Source organism: Giraffa tippelskirchi, chromosome 7 (assembly GCF_054371585.1).
Source record: "Giraffa tippelskirchi isolate mGirTip1 chromosome 7, T2T-mGirTip1v1.2.pri, whole genome shotgun sequence".
In the NCBI taxonomy this organism is placed as follows: domain Eukaryota; kingdom Metazoa; phylum Chordata; class Mammalia; order Artiodactyla; family Giraffidae; genus Giraffa; species Giraffa tippelskirchi.
The window spans coordinates 2,778,949-2,798,342 of record NC_137281.1 but is presented as its reverse complement, the minus strand read 5'-3'; the positions used below and the strand labels follow the sequence as shown (position 1 = coordinate 2,798,342).

Genomic DNA, 19,394 nt, shown 5'->3' with positions numbered 1-19,394 from the left:
TGAGAGCTGCATTGAAACATGACTACCACGTGTATAAGAGATCCCCAGTCGTAATTTGCTGTGTGATGCAAGGATCTCAACATGGTGCTCTGTGACTACCTAGAGGAGTGGGAGGTGGGAGGGAGGTTCAAAAAGGAGGGGACGTATGTATACCTATGGCTGATTCATGTTGATGTATGGCAGAAACCATCACAACATTGTAAAACAATTATCTTCCAATTAAAAATAAATAAATTTGTAAAAAGAAGTAAGGATAAAGACAAAAGGAGGAAGGAAATATTCCCGTGGCCATGATGTTAAAGCTGTTTTCAGGAAAGATGGGGGTGGTTGAAAATTTGGCCTGCAGGAAGGAAGCACAAGAGTCCTTCGAACCTAGAAGAGACAATGGGCTTGGTCTGCAGGGGAAACGTGCCGTCTTCATCTCCCTCCTGCCCAGCTGCACGCAGTCCTCCCTTAGTTCTCTGCAGCGACTCCCTTCCTCCATGGGTTCCACACGGAGCTCCCATAGCCCAGGGTCGGGGCTGCTTTCAGCTCCACCTGTGGCCGCTGCGTCTCTCAGTCACGTCTCCTGCGCCCTCGACGTAAAGCTCCGTGGGCTCTCTCTCCAGACTTCCTCCTGTGAAGCCAGTCTTCAAGCAGGAGCCCCATGAGAGCCACCAGGACCAGGACAGCCAGGCCAAGCCGGATGAGATTCTGGACCATGTGACTCCAGAGGAAATGGTCTGGGTCAGAAGGACAGAGCGATTGCTCAAGGGGAGCTACCAAGACCACCTCACGCCATCCTTGTGCCCTTTCCTGTGAGGGCCCACAGCCCCCGCTGCCGGCTTACCTGTCTGCGATTGGGTCCCTGTGGTTAACTCGTAGGAGTCCCAGTAGTCTGCAGAGGGTGAGGAAAGTGAAGAAGTGAGGAAGAGAGATGGTGTGAGGGACTTCCCTGGGGGTCCAGTGCTAAGACTCCGTGCTCCCAGCACAGGGGGCCTGGGTTTGATCCCTGGTAGGGGAACCAGATCCCACATGACCCAGCTAAGAGTTTCCTGATGCTGGAAAGGTGGAGGGCAGAAAGAGAAGGGGACGCCAGAGGATGAGATGGCTGGATGGCTTCACCGACTCCATGGACACAAGTCTGAGCAAACGCGGGAGATGGTGAGGGACAGGGAAGCCTGGTGTGCTGCAGTCCATAGGGTTGCAGAGTCGGACCTGACAGTGACTGGGCAATAATGACTTTGACTCTAGGTTATGAGCGCCATACAAGCAAGGGTCTTTGTCTGGTTGGCTGACACAGCTGCAGTTCATGGCTTGCTCTGTGCACTCAAGGGATATTGTGAACGAATGCCAGCTTTTTAGTGTGTTTGGGGGGCTTTGAGTCCTTCCCACGAGTTTAGAAGTATCTGTTACTCACCAGAAGAGCTGTGCTCAGTGGGTGCGAAGGTGGTGTCCCCGGCGTCTCCTGGCAGTGGAGACGAGGAGAAGATCAAGGGGTCTGGTCTTCCCATCTGTTCCCTCCCCCAGCCCCGCTCCTCTGTCCGCCATCTCTCTGGCGATGGTCCTCATGCCCTCTCTAGCACCTGGGCCTCTGGGAATCGATGTGGATGAGAGCATTGGTGCCAAGCCCCCTCTCTGCATCTCCCCACCTGCCTCTTTGCTGCCAGCCTCATCTCTGTTTGGTGGTCACTTAGAGATCCAGAAAGGACATGGGGGAAAATTGAGGGGGAGTTCCTCACCTTTGACCAGGAGCTTCACAGGCTTGCTGGGGAAAGACCACGCGTGGTTGTTGTAGGAGCCAAAACATCTGTATGTCCCTCCGTGCGCTGGGGTCACAGGGCCCAGGGGGAACTCTGCCTGCAGATTCCCGTATCTGAGCTGGGGGCGGCTGGACCGTCCCCCCTTGAGCAGGAAGAACGTGCTTGTAGCTGTCGCCAGCTGGCAACGGAAGGTCACATTCTCTCCTGAGGTCACCTTAGACCTGGGTTCAACCGAGAGCATGGGTGTGTCATACAGTCCTGTGAGAGAAGGTGGCTAGTAGGTTAAGAGCGTCTTTTTTTTTTTTCCTTTTGGCCACGCGCCACGTGAGATCGGAGTTCTCCCGCCAGGGATAGAACCTGAAACCTTTCCACTTGAAGGATGGAGTCCTCCTCACTGGATCACCAGGGAAGTCCCGGTACAGAGCATCTGTATGCTGCTTCCTGCATCTCCGAGCATCCCTCTAGCCCTTAGGGCCAGGACATCACTGCTCAGAATCTCGGTCTCTTCTTCTATTTCCTACATTTGTCTTGGTTGTGGACACATCCTCCCTGAATTCTCCCTTCAAGACTGAGATGGTCCCTCCCCAGCGGCCAGGAGAGTTAAAAGGAATCTCCTTCTGGGAATTTCCCTATATCACAGGTCCTCAGCATTTGGTCCTTGGGACCAGCAATGTCAGCATCCTGGGGAAGCTTGTCAGAAATGCAGATTTCCAGGCTCTACCCCCGAACTATTGCATCAGAAACGTGGAGGAGGGGCAGCCACCTGTGTTTTAAGACCTTTTTGTCGGGACCTCCCTGGCATCCAGTGGTTGAGACTCCACCTTCCAATGCAGGGGATGCAGGTTCGATCCCTGGCCAGGGAGCTAAATCCCACACGCCTCGTGGTGGCCAAAAATCCCAACCATAAAACAGAAGCAGTGTTTTAACACAATCAGAGAAGGCTTTAAAAATGGTATACATAAAAAAAAAATCTTTAAAACTTCATTGCTACTTTTAGTTGTAGTAAAATATACATAAATTTACCACCTTAACTACTTTTAATTGTATAGTCCCATGATATTAAGTACACTCACATTGTACAACCGTTATCCCTGTTAATCCCCAGAACGCTTTTCATCTTGTAAAACTGAAACTCTATACGTTAAACATTAACTTTTCACTTCCCCTTCCTCCAGACCCTGGCAACATTCTACTTTATGCCTCTGAATTTGACTATTTTAAGTACCCCGTGTAAGTGGAATATACACTTATTGATCCTTTGATGGTGGGCTTATTTCAATATAACATCCTCAAGTTGCCGAGTGTCAGGATTTCCTTCCTTTTTAAGGCTGAATAATATTCAGTTGTATGAATAGACTCCACTCATTCACTTATAGGCAAAGTTGTTTCTACCTTTTGTCTGTTGTGACTACTGCTTCCACGAATGTGGGTTTACTGAAGTCATCTGTGCTTCTGCAGGTCCACAGGTGACTCTGATATTGACTTAAACTTGACACCCACAGCCCTCAAGGGAAGGGAACCACCTGACCCAAGATTACCTGGCCACCTCAACTCCATTTACCTTGCTTTTTCCACACTGCCATTTCACCCTCATGTGCTGTGTAACTGATCTGAATTTCCTGACTTTGACTCATAGTCTGTCTTCTGCTAGAACCCAAGAACCACAAAAGCAAGACTGTTTGTCTGGAATGTCCCTAGGAGTGGTTCTCATCCAATCCCTGCCTGATAGGAGTACAGAGCTTCTAGCCTCATTTCAAGACTACGCTGAAAGGCCAGCCAGGTCCAGAGTTCCACGTTTGCTCGGTTGAAGTCTCTGTCCTTAAATTTTTTATTTTAAAAAAATTTTTGGCCACACCACACGGCATGCAGGATCTTAGTCCCCTGGCCAGGGATCAAACTCTCATCGCCTGCACTGGAAACATGGAGTGTTAACAACTGGACTGACCACCAGGGAAGTCCCTGAGGTCTCCCTTGGAGCTGCACTGCTGTCCAACTGCCCTTTCTGTGAGCAGCGAGGGCCTGTGTCCCTCACTTATCACAGGTGCTGTTTTTAAGGACACTCTACGGTGATTCCCTCTGGGCACAAACATCCATCTTAGAGTCTCTTTTCCGAAGAACCTAAGACCAATCTGCTTCTAGGACATAGAGATAATTCTCTAAAGATAACCCCGTAGGCATTAACCAACCCCCTGCGTTGCCCCCAAGACAAACTAATATCTGAGTGAGGCTCGGGAGAGACGGAGGGGGACGAGCAAGTGAGGACTCTCTGGAGGACTCAGGTTGACGAAATGACCCTATAGCTTCACTACAGGACAGTTACCTGTTACCACCAGCTCCAGAGGGTCGCTAAGCTCTGACCAGAGCTCCCCACTTCGGTAGGAGCACCTGTATTGCCCTGCGGTGTGTGAGGTCATGGCCGGGATGGGGAACTTCACCCAGTTCATCACTGGGGGTGACTTCGGTCTCTCCAAGGCAAAAAGGCCCCCCTCAAAGTGCAGTTGGTACTCCACGGCTTCACCAGCTCCCCGACAACCGATGGCAGCCGGTCTTCCCTTTGGGATCATGAAACTGGGTCTGACCCAAATGGCAGGTTTCGAGAGCGTCTCTGGAAAGGAATCAGAGGTGGGAGTCCCCGAGAAAGCCCCCGCCCAGCCTACCATCCACTCAACTGCTGGCCGTGAGCCCTCCTAGCCAGTCGGAACCCCTGGCCTTTCCTCCAGCTGTTCTCAAGCAGACCCAGTGGCTGAACCTGACTCGGGGGCTTTGAATGAAGGACTTACGCTTCTGGCTGCTGGTCCTCTGGCTCAGACCCAGCCCTGGAAGACAAGAATGATGAGATATGTTGCCCCATCCACACTAGACCCCTCAATTCCATCTCTCTTCCATGTGAGAACTCACCAAGGACGAGAAGGACAGCAACTGTGGAAGGCATCGCTCGGATTCTGCCCGGTGAATGTGGAGAGCTGGGTGGAGACCAGGCCCCGTGGGGCCAGGGAGATGTACAGGATGTGGTGAGTGAAGCCCAGGAGCAGTCGCCAGGGGCTTTCACACTGGCTTGTTTACTGATGATTCACAGGTCTCCCTCCACCTCTGGCCATTGGCAGTAAGGAAAAGACGCGATTCCCATGATGCATCTGAGTGTATCTGTGGTTTCTAACCAGAGCCTCTGACCATGGTCTGGTCCCTGGCTGAAACTCATTTCTAGGTCAGATGGTAAATTTTGAAATGGGGACGTTATGCCCAGGGAAGGCATAGGGCAGTGTACAGAGCAAAAACCCTTACAGCCATTTTTAAAAATATGTGTTTGACTTTGGCTCCCCTGTGTTCAGCATTCATGTGCAGGGATGTTAATTGGTTTCATCAGAATGGAACGATAGGGGGGCTTCTCTGGTGGCTCAGTGGTTGGGACATCACCTTCTGATGCGGGGGGTGTGGACTCCATCCCTGGTCAGGGAGCTAAGATCCCACATGCCTCATGGCCAAAAACCAAAGCATGGAACAGAAGCAATATTGTAACAAATTCAATAAAGACTAAAAAAAAAAAGAATAAAATGATAATACCATCTTCTTCAGATTTATTACATTTTAATAAAATACTATTTTCAAGCAAAAATACATTTCTTACATAATGACATTCCTTTAGTCTGCTATAAAGTAGAATATTAAAATATTAAGTACGTTAATATATTTTAAATGCAAAATATGTCTGTTCTTTTTTAAAGGATCTAAAATAATTTTTAAATAAATAAATTATTTAATTGAAGTACAGTGGATTTGCAATATTCTATTAGTTTCAGGTATGTAGCAGTGATTATAGTCCATAATAATTTATTACAAGATAATGACCATAATTCCCAGTGCTATATAGTCTATTCTTCTTGCTTATCTATTTTATACATGTTAGTTTGTATCCCTTACTCCCATACCCCTAATTTGTGCCTACCCACTTTCCTCTCCCATTTGGCAACCACAGGCTTATTTTCTATTACCTGTGATTCTGCTTCTGTTTTGCATATACACTCATTTGTATTATTTTTTGGTCTACATACAGGTGATATCATACAGTGTTTGTCTTTCTCTGTCTGACTGATCTTACTAAGCATAATGCCCTCGAGGTCCATCTATGTTGCTGCACGTGGCAGAGTTTCATCCTTTTTATGGCTGAGTAGTATTCCATTGTATATGTATATAGCCCATCTTCTTAATCCCGTCGTCTGTAGATCGGCACCTGGGTTGCCTCCACGTCCTGGCTGTTGTCAGTAGTGCTGCTATGAACACTGGGATGCATGTATCATCTTGAATTAGTGCTTTCATTTATTCCATACATACACACACACACACACCCAGGTGTGGAATTGCTGGATCACGTGGTAGTCTTATTTTTAATTTTTTAAGGAACCTCCATACTCTTCCATAGTGGCTACACCAGTTTACATTCACACCAACAGTATAGGAGATTCCCTTTTCCCCAATTCCTCTCCAGCCTTTATTATTTGTAGACTTTTTGATGATGGCCATTCTGACTGGTGTGAGGGGATATCTCAGTGTTATTCTGATTTGCATCTGATAGTTAGAGATGCTGAGCATCTTTTCATGTGCCTGTTGGCCATCTGCGTGTCTTCTGTACATCTATGGCATGCTGCTGGGCTGTGTGGACACTCGCCTGTGTGACTGCCAGTCCCTGCCTCATGTGGTGGCTGCTGACACATGGGCGGGTGGGCCTAGGTCCCAGGGGGGGCCTCTTGGGTGCCCTGGGGGGTCCTGGGGCCTGTGTGGACTGTCTGCACAGAATCACTTTAGTTTTACGCAGTCCCACTGGTTCATTTTCAGTTTTGTTGTCATATCCAAAAAAATTATTGACAGGATTAAGGTTGAGGAGTATTTTTCTTACGTTTTCTACTAGGAGTTTTAGTGTTTGGGGTTTTGATGGTTAAAGCTTTAATCAATTTTAAGTTAATTTTTATGCATGGTGTAAAATAGGGTCGGATTTCATTTTTTCACAAATGTTTTCTTCCAGTGTGTGGCTTTGTGGTTCTCTTGCTACGGTCTTTTGCAGAGCAGAATTTAAAAATTTTATTCAAGCCCAGCTTGTCAATTTTTCCGCTTGTGGATCAAGTCTTTGGTGTTTTGTCTAAAAAAAAAAAAAAGATATCACAATACCCCAAATCATCTGTGTTTCCTTCTAAGAATTTTGTAGTTTTCCCTTTATACTTAGGTCTGTGATCCGTTTTGAGTTCACTTTTGTGACAGGTGTGAGGTCTGTGTCTAGGTTCATTCTGGGCAAGTAGATGTCCAGTTGCTCCAGCACCATTTGTTGAAGAGACTATCTTTGCCCCATTGAATCGTCCTTGTTCCTTTGTGAAAAATCAGTTGACTGTGTTGTTATGGGTCTATTTCTGAGCTATCTATTCCATACTATTGATCAATTTGTCTATTTTTTGGTCAATAATACATTCTCTTGGTTATCAATAGTAAATTTTTTAGTACAATTTAATTTTTTTTTAAAGTATAAGAAAGCCTGGGAAAAGGCTTTATGAATTCATTTGACTGTGCCCCTCAGCATGTGGAATCTTAGTTCCCCAACCAGGGATCGAACCCATGCCACTTGCATTGGGAACGCAGAAGTCTTAACCACAGGGCCACCAGATAAGTCCCCTGCGTGGCTGTGTAGTCGCTCAGTTGTGTCCAACTCTTTGTGACCCTTTGGACTGTAGCCCACCAGGCTCCTATGTCCATGGGGATTCTCCAGGCAAGAATACTGGAGTGGGTTGCCATGCCCTCCTCCGGGGGATCTTCCCAACCAAGAAATTGAACCTGAGTCTCCTGTGCCTCCTTCATGGCAAGCAGATTCTCTACCGGCTGAGCCATCAGGGAAGCCCAGGGAAGTCCCCTCTTTTGTAGCAGTTCTTAAAGTTGGTATGGAAATGGGAACAAGCTCTGCCCTTGCATCCCATGATAACAATGACCTTTTCCTCCTCTGTTTTCTGCTACAGAGCTCACCAACCGGGCCACTTCGAGTGGAAGAGTTCAATCCAACAGCGTGCAAAGATCTGAAGGTAAGATTCTCTTCCAAGGCAAGGTTTCTGGTAACCAGACTTGACGAACATTTCCTATGTGTCACATTGTTGTGAGAGACTGGTACCATTCATTCATTGAATTCTCATATTGACTCCATGAAGCTGGTAGCATTTATTCTGTCGTTTACAGATAAGAAACTGAAGCACAAGTAAGTTCTATAAATGCCACATTTTATCCCACTCATTAGAGGGGTTGAGAGACCACCTTAGGGGAATGTGCTCTGAACCAGGAGGGTCTTCCCTGGACAGCACATGTACGAAGGGCAACCACACCATCCGTTCTCACTCAGTCTGTCTCTGTTTTCTCAGGAACTCCTCTGTATCTATTTACTATACCAGTCCTCCTAGAACTACCACCATTTGCAGACCATAAGCCCCGTTGGAGATGAATGGATTTCAATCCATAATTCAACCACGTCAAGTGACACTGAGGGTGTTACTAAAAATTTAATCCTTCTCAATACTTGAAAAACCCCAACTGTATTGAGATATAATTGACATACTCTACAATTTACCATCTAAAGTGTATAATTCTATGGTTTTTTATTATATCTCCACAGCCACTCAACCATCACCACAATCTAATTTCAGAACTTTTTAAACCCCTAACCCCCCAAAAAACCCTATTACCCACTATCACTCACTGTACAATGCCCTGTCTCTCTCTCTCAGCATTGGGAAACCACTAACCTACTTTCAGTTTCTATAGACCACAAGGAACTTTTAAAAAATTGTGGTAAGACAAATATGACCCCAAATGTACTATTTTAATCATTTTTTAAAAGTTTTTTATTATTATGGTAACCCCCCCACACACACACATACTGTCGTAACCATTCTTAAGTGTACAGTTCAGTTGTATGAAGTACATTTCCATTGTTGTAAGGCAAATTTCTAGAACTTTCTCATCTTGTAAAACTGAAACTCTATACCTTCAAAGGAGAGTTGCCATTTAATGAGCATAGAGTTTCATTTTAGCCATTTTTAAGTGTACATTTCAGTGGCATTCTGGACATTCATATCATCATGCAACCAACATGACCATCTATCTCTAAGACTTTTTCATCTTCCCAAACTGAAACTCTGTATCCACACATTTTATCATTATTCAAATCATATGATTTCTGAGCCTCTGTTTGCTCATGCAATATAATTGGTTATCACCTGATTGACTGAATTAGAACTAATTAAATTCAAATTCACAGGGTTACAGTGTGTGCATGACAAGTCATGTCCAAGTTTTTGCAACCCCACAGACTGCAGCCCTCCAGGCTCCTCTGTTCTTGGGATTTCCCAGGCAAGAATCCTGGAGTGGGTTGCCACGCCTTCCTCCAGGAGATCTTCCCGACCCAGGGATGGAATCAGCATCTCCTGCATTGGTAGGTGGATTCTTTACCCACTGAGCCACTTGGGAAGCCCGAAAGTCTATTGAGGGAGGGTGAAAAACAGCAAGGAGAACTGAGAATGCTTTTCATTATTTTTTATCACAGGAAATGAGTTCAGCCAAGATGATACTGAGAATGTTCTCAACTATGTCTAGAAAGGCGGAATGCAAATATATCAGATGCATATAAGAAAATACCATTTGATTGGTCTGAAAGAGGATCCAAGCTTCTTCATACCTCCATCACCCTTGTGCTCTCCATGCAGCTGCATAGGACTCCACAGATGCTGGCTCTTCTAAGAAGCATCAGCTCCAGGAGTCTCCCTGGTGGTCCTTAGGAGTTAGCCCAAAGGTCCATTCTGTCTGACTATTCTGTCAACTCCGGCTCAGGTCAGACAGATCTTGCTGGTCTTCCTGGTGTGGAACCTGAGGGCCAAGCCAGTTTTCAGCCAGGATGGCCAAGAGGACTACAAGGACCAGCCCTGCCATGCCCATCCGAATCCAGTTCTCCATCGTGTGGTCTTGGCTCGTGGTGTCTAGAGATGTCATTAGAAGGAAATGAATGATCACTGGTCATGTTTCATTCCCTCCTGACCAAGAGCCCTGGGAAGGGAGCTCATTTCCCTAGTTTGTGGGTTCACTGGGACCCCTTCCTCAGGCAATGTGTGCATTCGTGAGCACCATACTTCATCTTGGGCTTCCCCGATGGCTCAGTGGGTAAAGAATCCACCTGCAATGCAGGAGACACAGGAGATGCAGGTTTGATCCCTGGGCCAGGAAGATCCCCAGAGAAGGAAATGGCAACCCACTCTAGTATTCTTGCCTGGAAAACCCCATAGACAGAGGAGCCTGGTGGGCTATAGTCCATGGGGTTGCAAAGAGTCAGACATGACTAAGCACGCAGGCACCGCACGGCACTGCTAAGCTGGTTACCACTGTGTGTGGGTCTCTATACTTCACCCTAAACCTGCGTCCAAAGCTGTGGTCCCCAGAGGTATCTTATAAATGGGGGAGGAGGTAGTTATAAGGATGTTGTGTTTGCTTGTCATCCCCTCCCCTCATGGCAGTTTCACTGAATGTCTAATCACATCCTCGAAACATCTTCATAGATCCAGAGCCCCAAACTCTCTCCTCTACATCATCCCACCCCATGGAACAGTGTATGTTCCTTTCTCAAACAATGATTGATATCTTGGAAGCAAGTAGGAAAAAAAAAGTTTAGACAAACCTAGGGAGAATTTGGGACTTTCCTGGCAGTCCAGAGATTATGACTGAGCACTTCCGCTGCAGCAGACATGGGTTCAATCCTGGTCAGGGAGCCAGGATCTCTGAATGCCATGTGGCGTGATCAAAACGCAAAACACTTAGGGAAGCTAAGTGTGACCTTGGTCCACTGGTGTGTGACCTTTCATTAGTTATTTCTATTCATTGTACCTTTAAAAAATTTCTCCATTTGTTTTACGGACCTCACGGGCTCAAGGATGTAATAAAATATTGTGAAATTACAATGCTCAGAAATCCTAGTAACTCGCTTCTGTTAAAACATAGAAATCAATTCCAAGTGGATTTGGGCAGGTGGATCCTTTACCATCTGAGCCACCAGGGAAGCCCAAGAATACTGGAGTGGGTAGCCTATTCCTTCTCCAGGGGATCTTCCCGACCCAGGAATCGAACCGGGGTCTCTTCTATTGCAGGTGGATTCTTTACCAAGTGAGCTACCAGGGAAGCCCTGGAATTCAACATGAATTCCTAATTGCAAAGTGCAAAATATTTCAAGTCTGGGAAGATAATATAAGAAAGGATCATCCTGACATTGGGATAGGAGGTGATTTCTAAAACAAGATACAGTGACTGTCTACTTTAAAGGAAAACGCTAATAAATTCAGCCCTCCTCCACAGGTGCCCAGTTGTCCCTGTATCATTAATTAAAAAGACCATTTGGCCATGTGAGCTTATAAGGCCATGACTGCTACATTCGCTTAGCTTGTAGAGTGACTGGACAAGACAAACGTGAGAGACAAATGCAGTCATCCCACTCAGTCACCAGCGGTTGCTTTCTTCTGCTATAACTCCTGCTTGCTCCCTCTGGGCAGAGTGATGCATGCAAACAATGTAAAAATGAAGCTCTTTTTGAATTTTGGGTTTTTTACACCTCATTGTGGCTTATGGGATCTTAGTTCCCCAACCTGGAATCAACCCAGGTCTATAGCAGTGAAAGCCTTGAGTCTTTATATATATTTAATTTTATTTATTTATTTATTTTTGGCTATGTTGGATCTTCCTTGCTGCTTGGGCTTTTTTCTAGTTGGGGTGAGTGGGGGCTACTCTCTAGTTATGGTTCTCAGGCTTCTCATTACGGTGGCTTCTCTTACTGTGGAGCACAGGCTCGGTAATCGCGGCGCAGGCTCTTTGTTGCTTTGAGGTGTGTGGGATCTTCCCAGATCAGGGACGAAACCCGTGTCTCCTGCACCGGCAGGGCAGATTCTTTATCACTGAGCCATCAGGGAAGCGCCCCCCCCCCCTTTTTCTTAAATATTTGCTTATTTATTTGGCTGTACTGGGTCTGTAGTTGCAGCATGTGGGATCTAGTTCCCTGATCAGGGCTCGAACCCAGGTCCCCTGCATTGGGAGCTCGGAGTCTTAGCCACCGGACCACCAGGGAGGTCCCAAAACCCTGAGTCTTAATCCCTGGACTGCCAATAAAATAAAGTTGCTCAGTCATTTCCTACTCTTTGTGACCCCATGGACTGTAGCTTACCAGGCTCCTCTGTTCATGGGATTTTCCAGGCAAGAATATTGCAGTGGGTTGCCATTGCCTTCTCCAGGGGATCTTCCTGACCCAGGGATTGAACCCGGGTCTCCAGCATTGCAGAGAGACGCTTTACTGTCTGAGCCACCAGGGAAGCTCCCTAAATGAAGCTCTTGATAGAGTGTTTTAGCGTCTTCCTGATGAGTGGTAAGTTACCAGTCGACCTCTCCGAGTGGCTTCTAGTATTAGGGGTTAATGTCAGGATTCCCTGTTACAATTAAGCATGTGATAAAAGGAAGGCTGTGTCTGTTATCTGCTGCCTCAATGACACCTCTAAAGGTGATTCCGAACGTGGGCCTCTCCTTTCTTAACAGGCCGTGTGTCTTTAAGGACATTGGAGAGCTCGGGGACATGCTGTGAAAGTCACAGGTCACGTGGGTGAGAAGGCCTTCTCTTTTCACGGTCCTCGGAGCCATGACTCTCTCCTGCCCTGATCTTCTTTCTCGGTGCATCTCTGCTCTCCTGCCTGGTGCCATGGCCCTGGACAGCCGGCTAGAGCCCCGAGGAGGAGGACAGAAGTCTGTGGTTGTTGCGGGGGGGTGCCCTTACCTGTGACCACCAGCTCCAGGGCATCGCTGGGGGCTGACCATACATAGGGGCGGCCGCTGTACCAGCCGTAGCACGTGTAGACTCCTGAGAAGCTGAGGTTCGCAGGACCCAGAGTAAAGTCCCCCTGGAGTCTCGCATCTTGGTGCCGTGACAGGGTGGCCCCTCCAGGCCTGCTCAGTGAAAATCTGTCGAACGACATGTGTGGTGAACTGCACCAGAAGGAAATATTCTCCCCTGGCATCACCACGTGGCCCCCATCGGTGGAGAGAAAGGGTTTGTCATACAAGCCTGAAAGAGAAGAGAGTGAGTTGTTGACCAGATTTCTGTCTTACCCTGTTTTCCTGCCAGTCATTTTGGGTCCACGCTAAGAGAAGGGCAGAAGCTGATGTTTTCCTGATGCAAAGGAACGGGAGGTGGTAACGTTCCATTTCACCACTACAGGACCCGTGTGTGTGCTCAGTCGTGTCCAACTCTCTGTGACCCTGAGGATGGTAGCCCCCCAGGCTCTTCTGTCCGTGGGGCCATCCAGGCAACACCACTAGAATGGATTGCCATGCCTTCCTCCAGGGGTTCTTCCCAACCCAGGGATCGAACCCACGTCTCCTGCGTCTCCTGCATTGCAGGCGGATTCTTTACCACTGAGCCATCTGGGGAGCCCCCTGCAGGACCTGTGCTCTGTCCTGAATTCTTGTAGATGGAGCTGAGCGAACAAGCAGATGAGCAGGTAGCTTCCAGGGACAGTGATCTAGTCTCTAAAGCTAGAAGGGCCACATGGTTCTGTTCCCAGTTCCAACCTGTGGGTTTCCTCCCTAGACGGCTGAGCGATTCTGAGACGCCAGCTGGGTGTCCCACAAGTCACCTCAATTCTGACACTCTCTACCTGGCAGTAATGTCAGATCCTGCGGTTTGGGGCTCTGGGTTAACAGCTCAGTCCTACAAGTTCCTCCCACTTCAGAGCCCATCAACCTGTGCTTCTGATTGAGCGGCAATAAATCTGAAGTTGTTGGGTCGCAGTTCTTGTGTTCAATTCATTTGTTAGAGTGGCAGACGGAACTCAGGGAGCCAGCTTGCTTACTGGATTACTGGCTTATGAAAGCACATGTCAGGCACAGCCAGAGAGAAGAACTGGAAGAGTACAGCCGAGACTGATTATTTCATCATTGGCCATTGGTGGTTGATTCAACCTCCAGCCTCTCTGCCCTCCCTGGAGGTCGGGTGGGGTGGGGTGGGGCTGAGCATTCTAACCCACCAATTACTTAGTTGGTTGCCCTGGCAACCAGCTCACATCCTTAGGTGCTTTTTACATAAAATCAGGTGTGGTTGAAAGGGATTTCTTATGAAAATGAAGATATTTTAATTGCTCATCGCTTAGGGAATCCAAGGAGCTTTCTCTGGTGGCTTTGATAGTAAGGAATCCGCTTGCCAATGCAGGAGATCCGGGTTTGATCCCTGGGTTGGGAAGATCCCCTGGAGGAGGAAATGGCACCCCACTCCAGTATTCTTGGTTGGGAAAACCCATGGACGAAGGAGCCCAGCGATTTTTATTTTGGCAGGTCAGAAATTAGTTCTGTTATGTCACTAAGACTCGGCAGGTTATTGCATTCAGTAGTTACACCTGACACACCTCTAAAGTTCTCCAGCACTGCAAGTTTCATTTTCACTTTCTGTATCAGAATCAATCACTAAGGGTTTTTTCTGTGTCTTCTTGCTGATCTAATATTCACCTTGTCTGAATCAGAACTTTATGCTGAAGAACCATCATCTTCTGAGACACCAGGACATGTGTCGCTCAGACAGAGAAAGTAACTGCATAAAATGCACCAAAAAATTCTTCACTCAAAATTTCTCAATGCATCATTTTTGAAGATTTTACAGTAATAAACTTGCATTTATAATATACACAAGGTTAGAACAAAAACTAATGGAGCGAAATGTGAGTGATGACGTCAGTCACAAGCTGTTGAGTGAATCCTTGATCAATTCTAACCTCTAACAACTTTGCACCAGTGACGTTAATTGTATCACTCTTTAAAAATGTGTCGATACGTCTGCAGTCAATACCGTTTGGGTAACAAAAGACCTATTAATAAGCCTTTGATCAACAATGTGTTAAGAACAGGGGAAAGTGGGTGCAAGGTATATGGGCACAGTCTGTTGTATCACCTTAATTTCCCTGAAAATTTGAAACTGTTCTAAAAATAACATCTCTGAAAAACTAAGAAAGGAAAAAGCCGTGAGGGTCAGAGACCCGCACGCGGCCTCACCTGTCACCACCAGCTCCAGGGCCTCACTGGGCGCTGACCAGCGATGCTGCCTCCCGTATCGGCACTGATAACGCCCTGCGGTGTTCGTGTCCATGTGGCTGATGACGAACTCCGCCACCTGCTGAAATCCCAACTTCTTCTCCACCACTTTGTAGGTTTGGTTTTCCAGGATCTCCAGTTGGTACAGGTAAGACTCAAGGGTTCCCTGGCACAAGATCTTCACGGACTCATTGCAGGGAATCACAGAACCGGGCATAGCAGATATGATAGGAATCGGAAATTTCCCTAAAAGAAAATAGGGCCCAGACTCAGGTGGCCTGGCATGGAGAAACCATACTTTTTCTTTTTCTGTGAAGGGAACAACTAAATGAAGGGTATGACAGACTTATAGCTCCTTCCTTAGAATTTTTTTTGGGGGGGAATTTCTAATTGTGGTAAAAATGAAATGTGTTAGATAAATATTAAATTTATCATTTAAACCATTTCTAAGTACACACCTAAGTGGCCTTAATTACACTCACTATATGTGTGTATAGATATAGATATTTATATATAGGTATAGATATAGATATGGATAGATAGATGTGGAGTATTTTTAAAGTCTTTATTGAATCTTTTACAATATTGCTTCTGTTTTATGTTTTGGTTTTTTGGTCACAAGGCATGTAGGATCTTAATTCCCAGACCAGGGATCCAACTTGTATCCCCTGCGTTGGAAAGTGAAGTCTTAACCCCTGGGCCTCGGGAAGGCCCTGTACTCACCATATTGTGCCACTTAGCCATATTGTGCATCTATGTCCAGGGCTTTCTCAGGATTCCAAACAAAACCCCTACAACCACTAAGCAATAACTCTCCACTCTCTCTTTTCTTAGGCCCTTGTCATTTCTAACTGACTTTCTGTCTCTATGAATTTTCCTGTTCTAGACTCCTTGTATCAGTGGAATAGCACAGTGTTTGCCTTTCTGTGTCTGGTGTTTTGTTTTTTTTTTAGTTAGTGTAATGTCATCAAGATTCATCCACGTTGTAGCATGTATCAGAACATGTTTCCTTTTTTATGGTTAAATAATATGCCACCATGTATATAGACTACATTTTGCTTATACATTCATGTCAATGGACATTTGAGTTTTTTCCACCTTTTGGCTATTGTGAATAATGTTGCTATGAACGTGGAGGTACAAATATCTTGTTAGAATCTCTTCTTTCAGTTTCTCTTGTTACATATATAGAAGTGGAATTGCTGGATTGGGCATTTAGGTTTTTGAGGAACTGAAAGATTATTTTTGAGGAGCTAAATTCCTTTCTTTATATACATGTGTGTGTGTACATATATATATATATATTTAACAAGGTGAAATTTATATAACATAAACTTAACCATGTTGAAAGTATACAATTCAGTGGCATTTAGTACATTCACAATCTTGTGCAATCATCCTCTCCGTCTATTCCATTTTCATTGCCTTCAAAGCAGACCCCATACACATTAATTCTACCCTCCTCCCTGATGGCTCAGACGGTAAAGAATCTGCCTGCAATATGGGAGACCTGGGCTCGGTCCCTGGGTCAGGAAGATCCCCTGGAGAAGGAAATGGCTACCCACTCCAATATTCTTGCCTGAGAAATCCCATGGGCAGAGGAGCCTGGAGGGCTATAGTCCACGGAGTCACAAATAGTCAGACACGACTGAGCGACTAAGAGTGCTGGAGAGTGCCCCCTGGTCTGCCAGGCAGTTTGCTTGTTCTTTTGTTGCCATGGTAACCCTTATTCACATGCAATTCTGCTTTTCACTCTAATGTGAGGATGCTGAAGCTTGGAGAAACGGTGCCAGTTGCTCAAGACCATAAATTGAAGAGTGCTCCAACCTGGTTTGGAAACTGGGACTATCTCACCCCAGATTCTTGGCTCTTTCCTCAGCATATGGGGAGAGCTGTCTCCTAAAGCAGTTAGAGAAGCCAAACAAATACATAATTTTTTTAAAGAAAGTAATGAATCAAGGAAAGTGGAGACTGGGCCCTTCATAGAGTTCAGAGACTTTTTTTCCTCATGATCACCACCATCATCATCACAGGTATCTTTACCACTGAATCACCTGAGAAGCCCATCACAGGTAACACACTTAACATATACATAACTCATATGCCTTATCTCAATTAACCCCAACAATTGGATCACAATGATCCCATCCTCCCATAATCCAATCTGCTTTCATTGTTATTTTTATTTCTCTTTTCAAAGTGAAAGTATTAGCCTCTCAGTCATGTCTGACTCTTTTCGAGCCCATGGACTGTAGCCCACCAGTCTCCTCTATCCATGGGATTTTCCAGCCAAGAATACTGGAGTAGGGTAGCCATTCCCTTCTCCAACGGATCTTCCCAACCCAAGGGTCCAACCCAGGTCTCCTATATTGCAGGCAGATTCTTTACCATCTGAGCCACCTTTATAGACAAAGAAATTGGTTCTGAGAGTTGAAGCCACTTACATAAAGTTCTCTAAGGCAGTGTCCCTTTAAATGAAGAAAAGTGGATGAGCTGCGGAGAGTTAGGTTGTGAGAACATTTGATGTAGGAAGAACATTGGGCAATGGAAGGTGGTTCCTGACTTCCTCATCCCTGCCGTTGTGAACATTCAGTAAAACACACATCTTGGATGGACAGTCAGCCTACTGGAAGCAAAGACTAAATCCTGGTCTGAGCATGAGTTTGAGGGATCCAGAGATTCCGAAGGGAGGTAGAAGTCGTGCAAAAGGAACGCAGCAGAGACAGCGATCAACAGAACAGAAAATAAAATTGCAATTCCTTTGAGCTCCAGACTCTTCTATCCCAGAGTTGCCACGAGGATGCAGGGGGCTTGGAGGAGACTTAGAGAAACACTTACCATCCTGTGCCTGAATCTTCTGGCCAAGACAGAGCACTGGAAGAGAGACATTCATGAAAACTCCACCCACCAAGTTCTAACCTTTATTACAAATTACTCAACAGAAAGACTCTCACTGGAAAACACCCTGATGTTGGGAAAGATTGAGGGCAAGAGGAGAAGGGGGAAACAGAGGATGAGATGGTTGGATGGCATCACTGACTTAATGGACATGAGTTTGAGCAAGCTCTGGGAGATAATGAAGGACAGGGAAGCCTGGCGTGCTGCAGTCCATGAGGTTGCGAACAGTCAGGCATGACTGAGCAACTGAACAACAGCAACAACATAAAGACATACAGGTGCCATTTGTTCTCTTCAACAGCAAACAAGGCTCATCTTTTAGTTTTATCTTCCAGATCCCAGCCCCTAAGGCTCTCATCTGCAGGAACTCTGGAACTATTGTGGACAGCCAGACAGCATGGCATGGGCTGAATGAACCCGGCAAGGACCACTGAGCCTTCCAAGCCAGCATGGGCTTGGGCAGACACATACTTGGGCAAAGACCATCTCTCCAGTCAGGAGAGCAGAGTCTTCTTGGCAGCCACTGAAATCACTGAGTTCTTACATTAAGAGAACGTGAAAGTGTTAGTTGCTCAGTAGCATCTGACTCTTTGCCACCCTATGGACAGTAGCCCACCAGGCTCCTCTGTCTATGCAATTCTCCAGGCAAGAATACTGGAGTGGGTTGCCATTCCCTTCTGCAGGGGATCTCCCCAACCCAAGGCTTGAACCCGGGTCTCCTGCAGTGCAGGCAGATTATTTACGTCTGAGTCACCAGTTAAGAGAGACCTTGACTATTTTGGATTCCCCCATCTTCCCCTCTAAGCCACCTGCATTTGAGGACTCACCAAGACAGAAGAGGGTGGTGTCTCTGGGAGCCATGGTTCTGCACAGCCGGCCTCAGCCCACTTAGCCTCTTGACAGTGAACATCAACAGATGACAGAGTCTCACGAGATGGTGAGACCCACAGGAAGTATGAACTCAGAGGTCCTCGTCAGAGAATTTCTACATCTATTGCCCCAGAGGAATGGTTCCTTCCCAATGAACTTCATTCTGGGGGGCCCTGAGATGGAGTCTAAGAGGAGACCAACCTTCCTGTTTATGTTTCAGATGAGAAGTGAGCATTTTCTTCCACCAGTGTTGAACGGGGCTCAAATCCTCCTTCAGACAAGATCCCACATCCCAGGGGAAGGGCTGGGTAAATAAAATTATTAGAAGGGTGCCATACAGACAGAGATTTTCCTTCATTGATCCATCAGTCCAAAGCCATGTGGCCTTGATGGCTATGGATCCACACAACCTCCACGGAATTCATGGACCAAATATATCCATTTGGGCTTGATCAGGCAGGCAGTGTACTCTTATGTTGGGAATTATCTCAGTGGTGGAATGTTTTTTTCATTCATGTCTGAAGAATGAGCCTCCTATATCTATATCTGATCTGTATCTAAACCCATAATCTATGAATAGATGATGGATTGATAGAGAGTATAGATTAGATAGATAGTCAGGTAGGTGGGTAGACAGACAGATAAACAGATAGATGGGTGGATAGATAAATTTGGCTACAGACACCTACCTGGCTATCACTAGTTCTTCAAGTATAAGAAGTCAAGTATTTCACATCAAGCTTTCTACTGGCTATCTCATTT

The 19,394-nt window shown here is 46.2% G+C and overlaps 2 protein-coding genes across 5 annotated transcripts; both read right to left on the bottom strand.

The window, feature by feature from the left end:
• Nucleotides 1-150: 150 nt before the first annotated feature.
• Nucleotides 151-4,699, bottom strand: NCR1 (natural cytotoxicity triggering receptor 1). The gene is made up of 8 exons (XM_081505809.1): nt 4,641-4,699; nt 4,523-4,558; nt 4,063-4,347; nt 1,722-2,000; nt 1,400-1,447; nt 830-877; nt 538-722; nt 151-372 (listed from the first exon to the last, which is right to left on the bottom strand). Exons 1-7 carry the CDS (start codon nt 4,672-4,674, stop codon nt 556-558), a joined length of 897 nt encoding a protein of 298 aa, XP_081361935.1. The 5' UTR covers nt 4,675-4,699; the 3' UTR covers nt 151-372; nt 538-555.
• A 4,585-nt stretch (nt 4,700-9,284) lies between these two features.
• Nucleotides 9,285-18,623, bottom strand: FCAR (Fc alpha receptor). 4 transcript variants are annotated; one of them, XM_081505811.1, is made up of 5 exons: nt 18,590-18,623; nt 17,703-17,738; nt 14,826-15,110; nt 12,562-12,849; nt 9,285-9,739 (listed from the first exon to the last, which is right to left on the bottom strand). In XM_081505811.1, exons 1-5 carry the CDS (start codon nt 18,621-18,623, stop codon nt 9,579-9,581), a joined length of 804 nt encoding a protein of 267 aa, XP_081361937.1. In that variant the 3' UTR covers nt 9,285-9,578. The 4 variants fall into 4 exon arrangements, with proteins under 4 accessions (XP_081361937.1, XP_081361940.1, XP_081361939.1 ...); XM_081505814.1 differs by having other exon boundaries at nt 12,628-12,849; XM_081505813.1 differs by lacking the exons at nt 17,703-17,738; nt 18,590-18,623 and adding an exon at nt 16,444-16,590.
• Nucleotides 18,624-19,394: the final 771 nt, after the last annotated feature.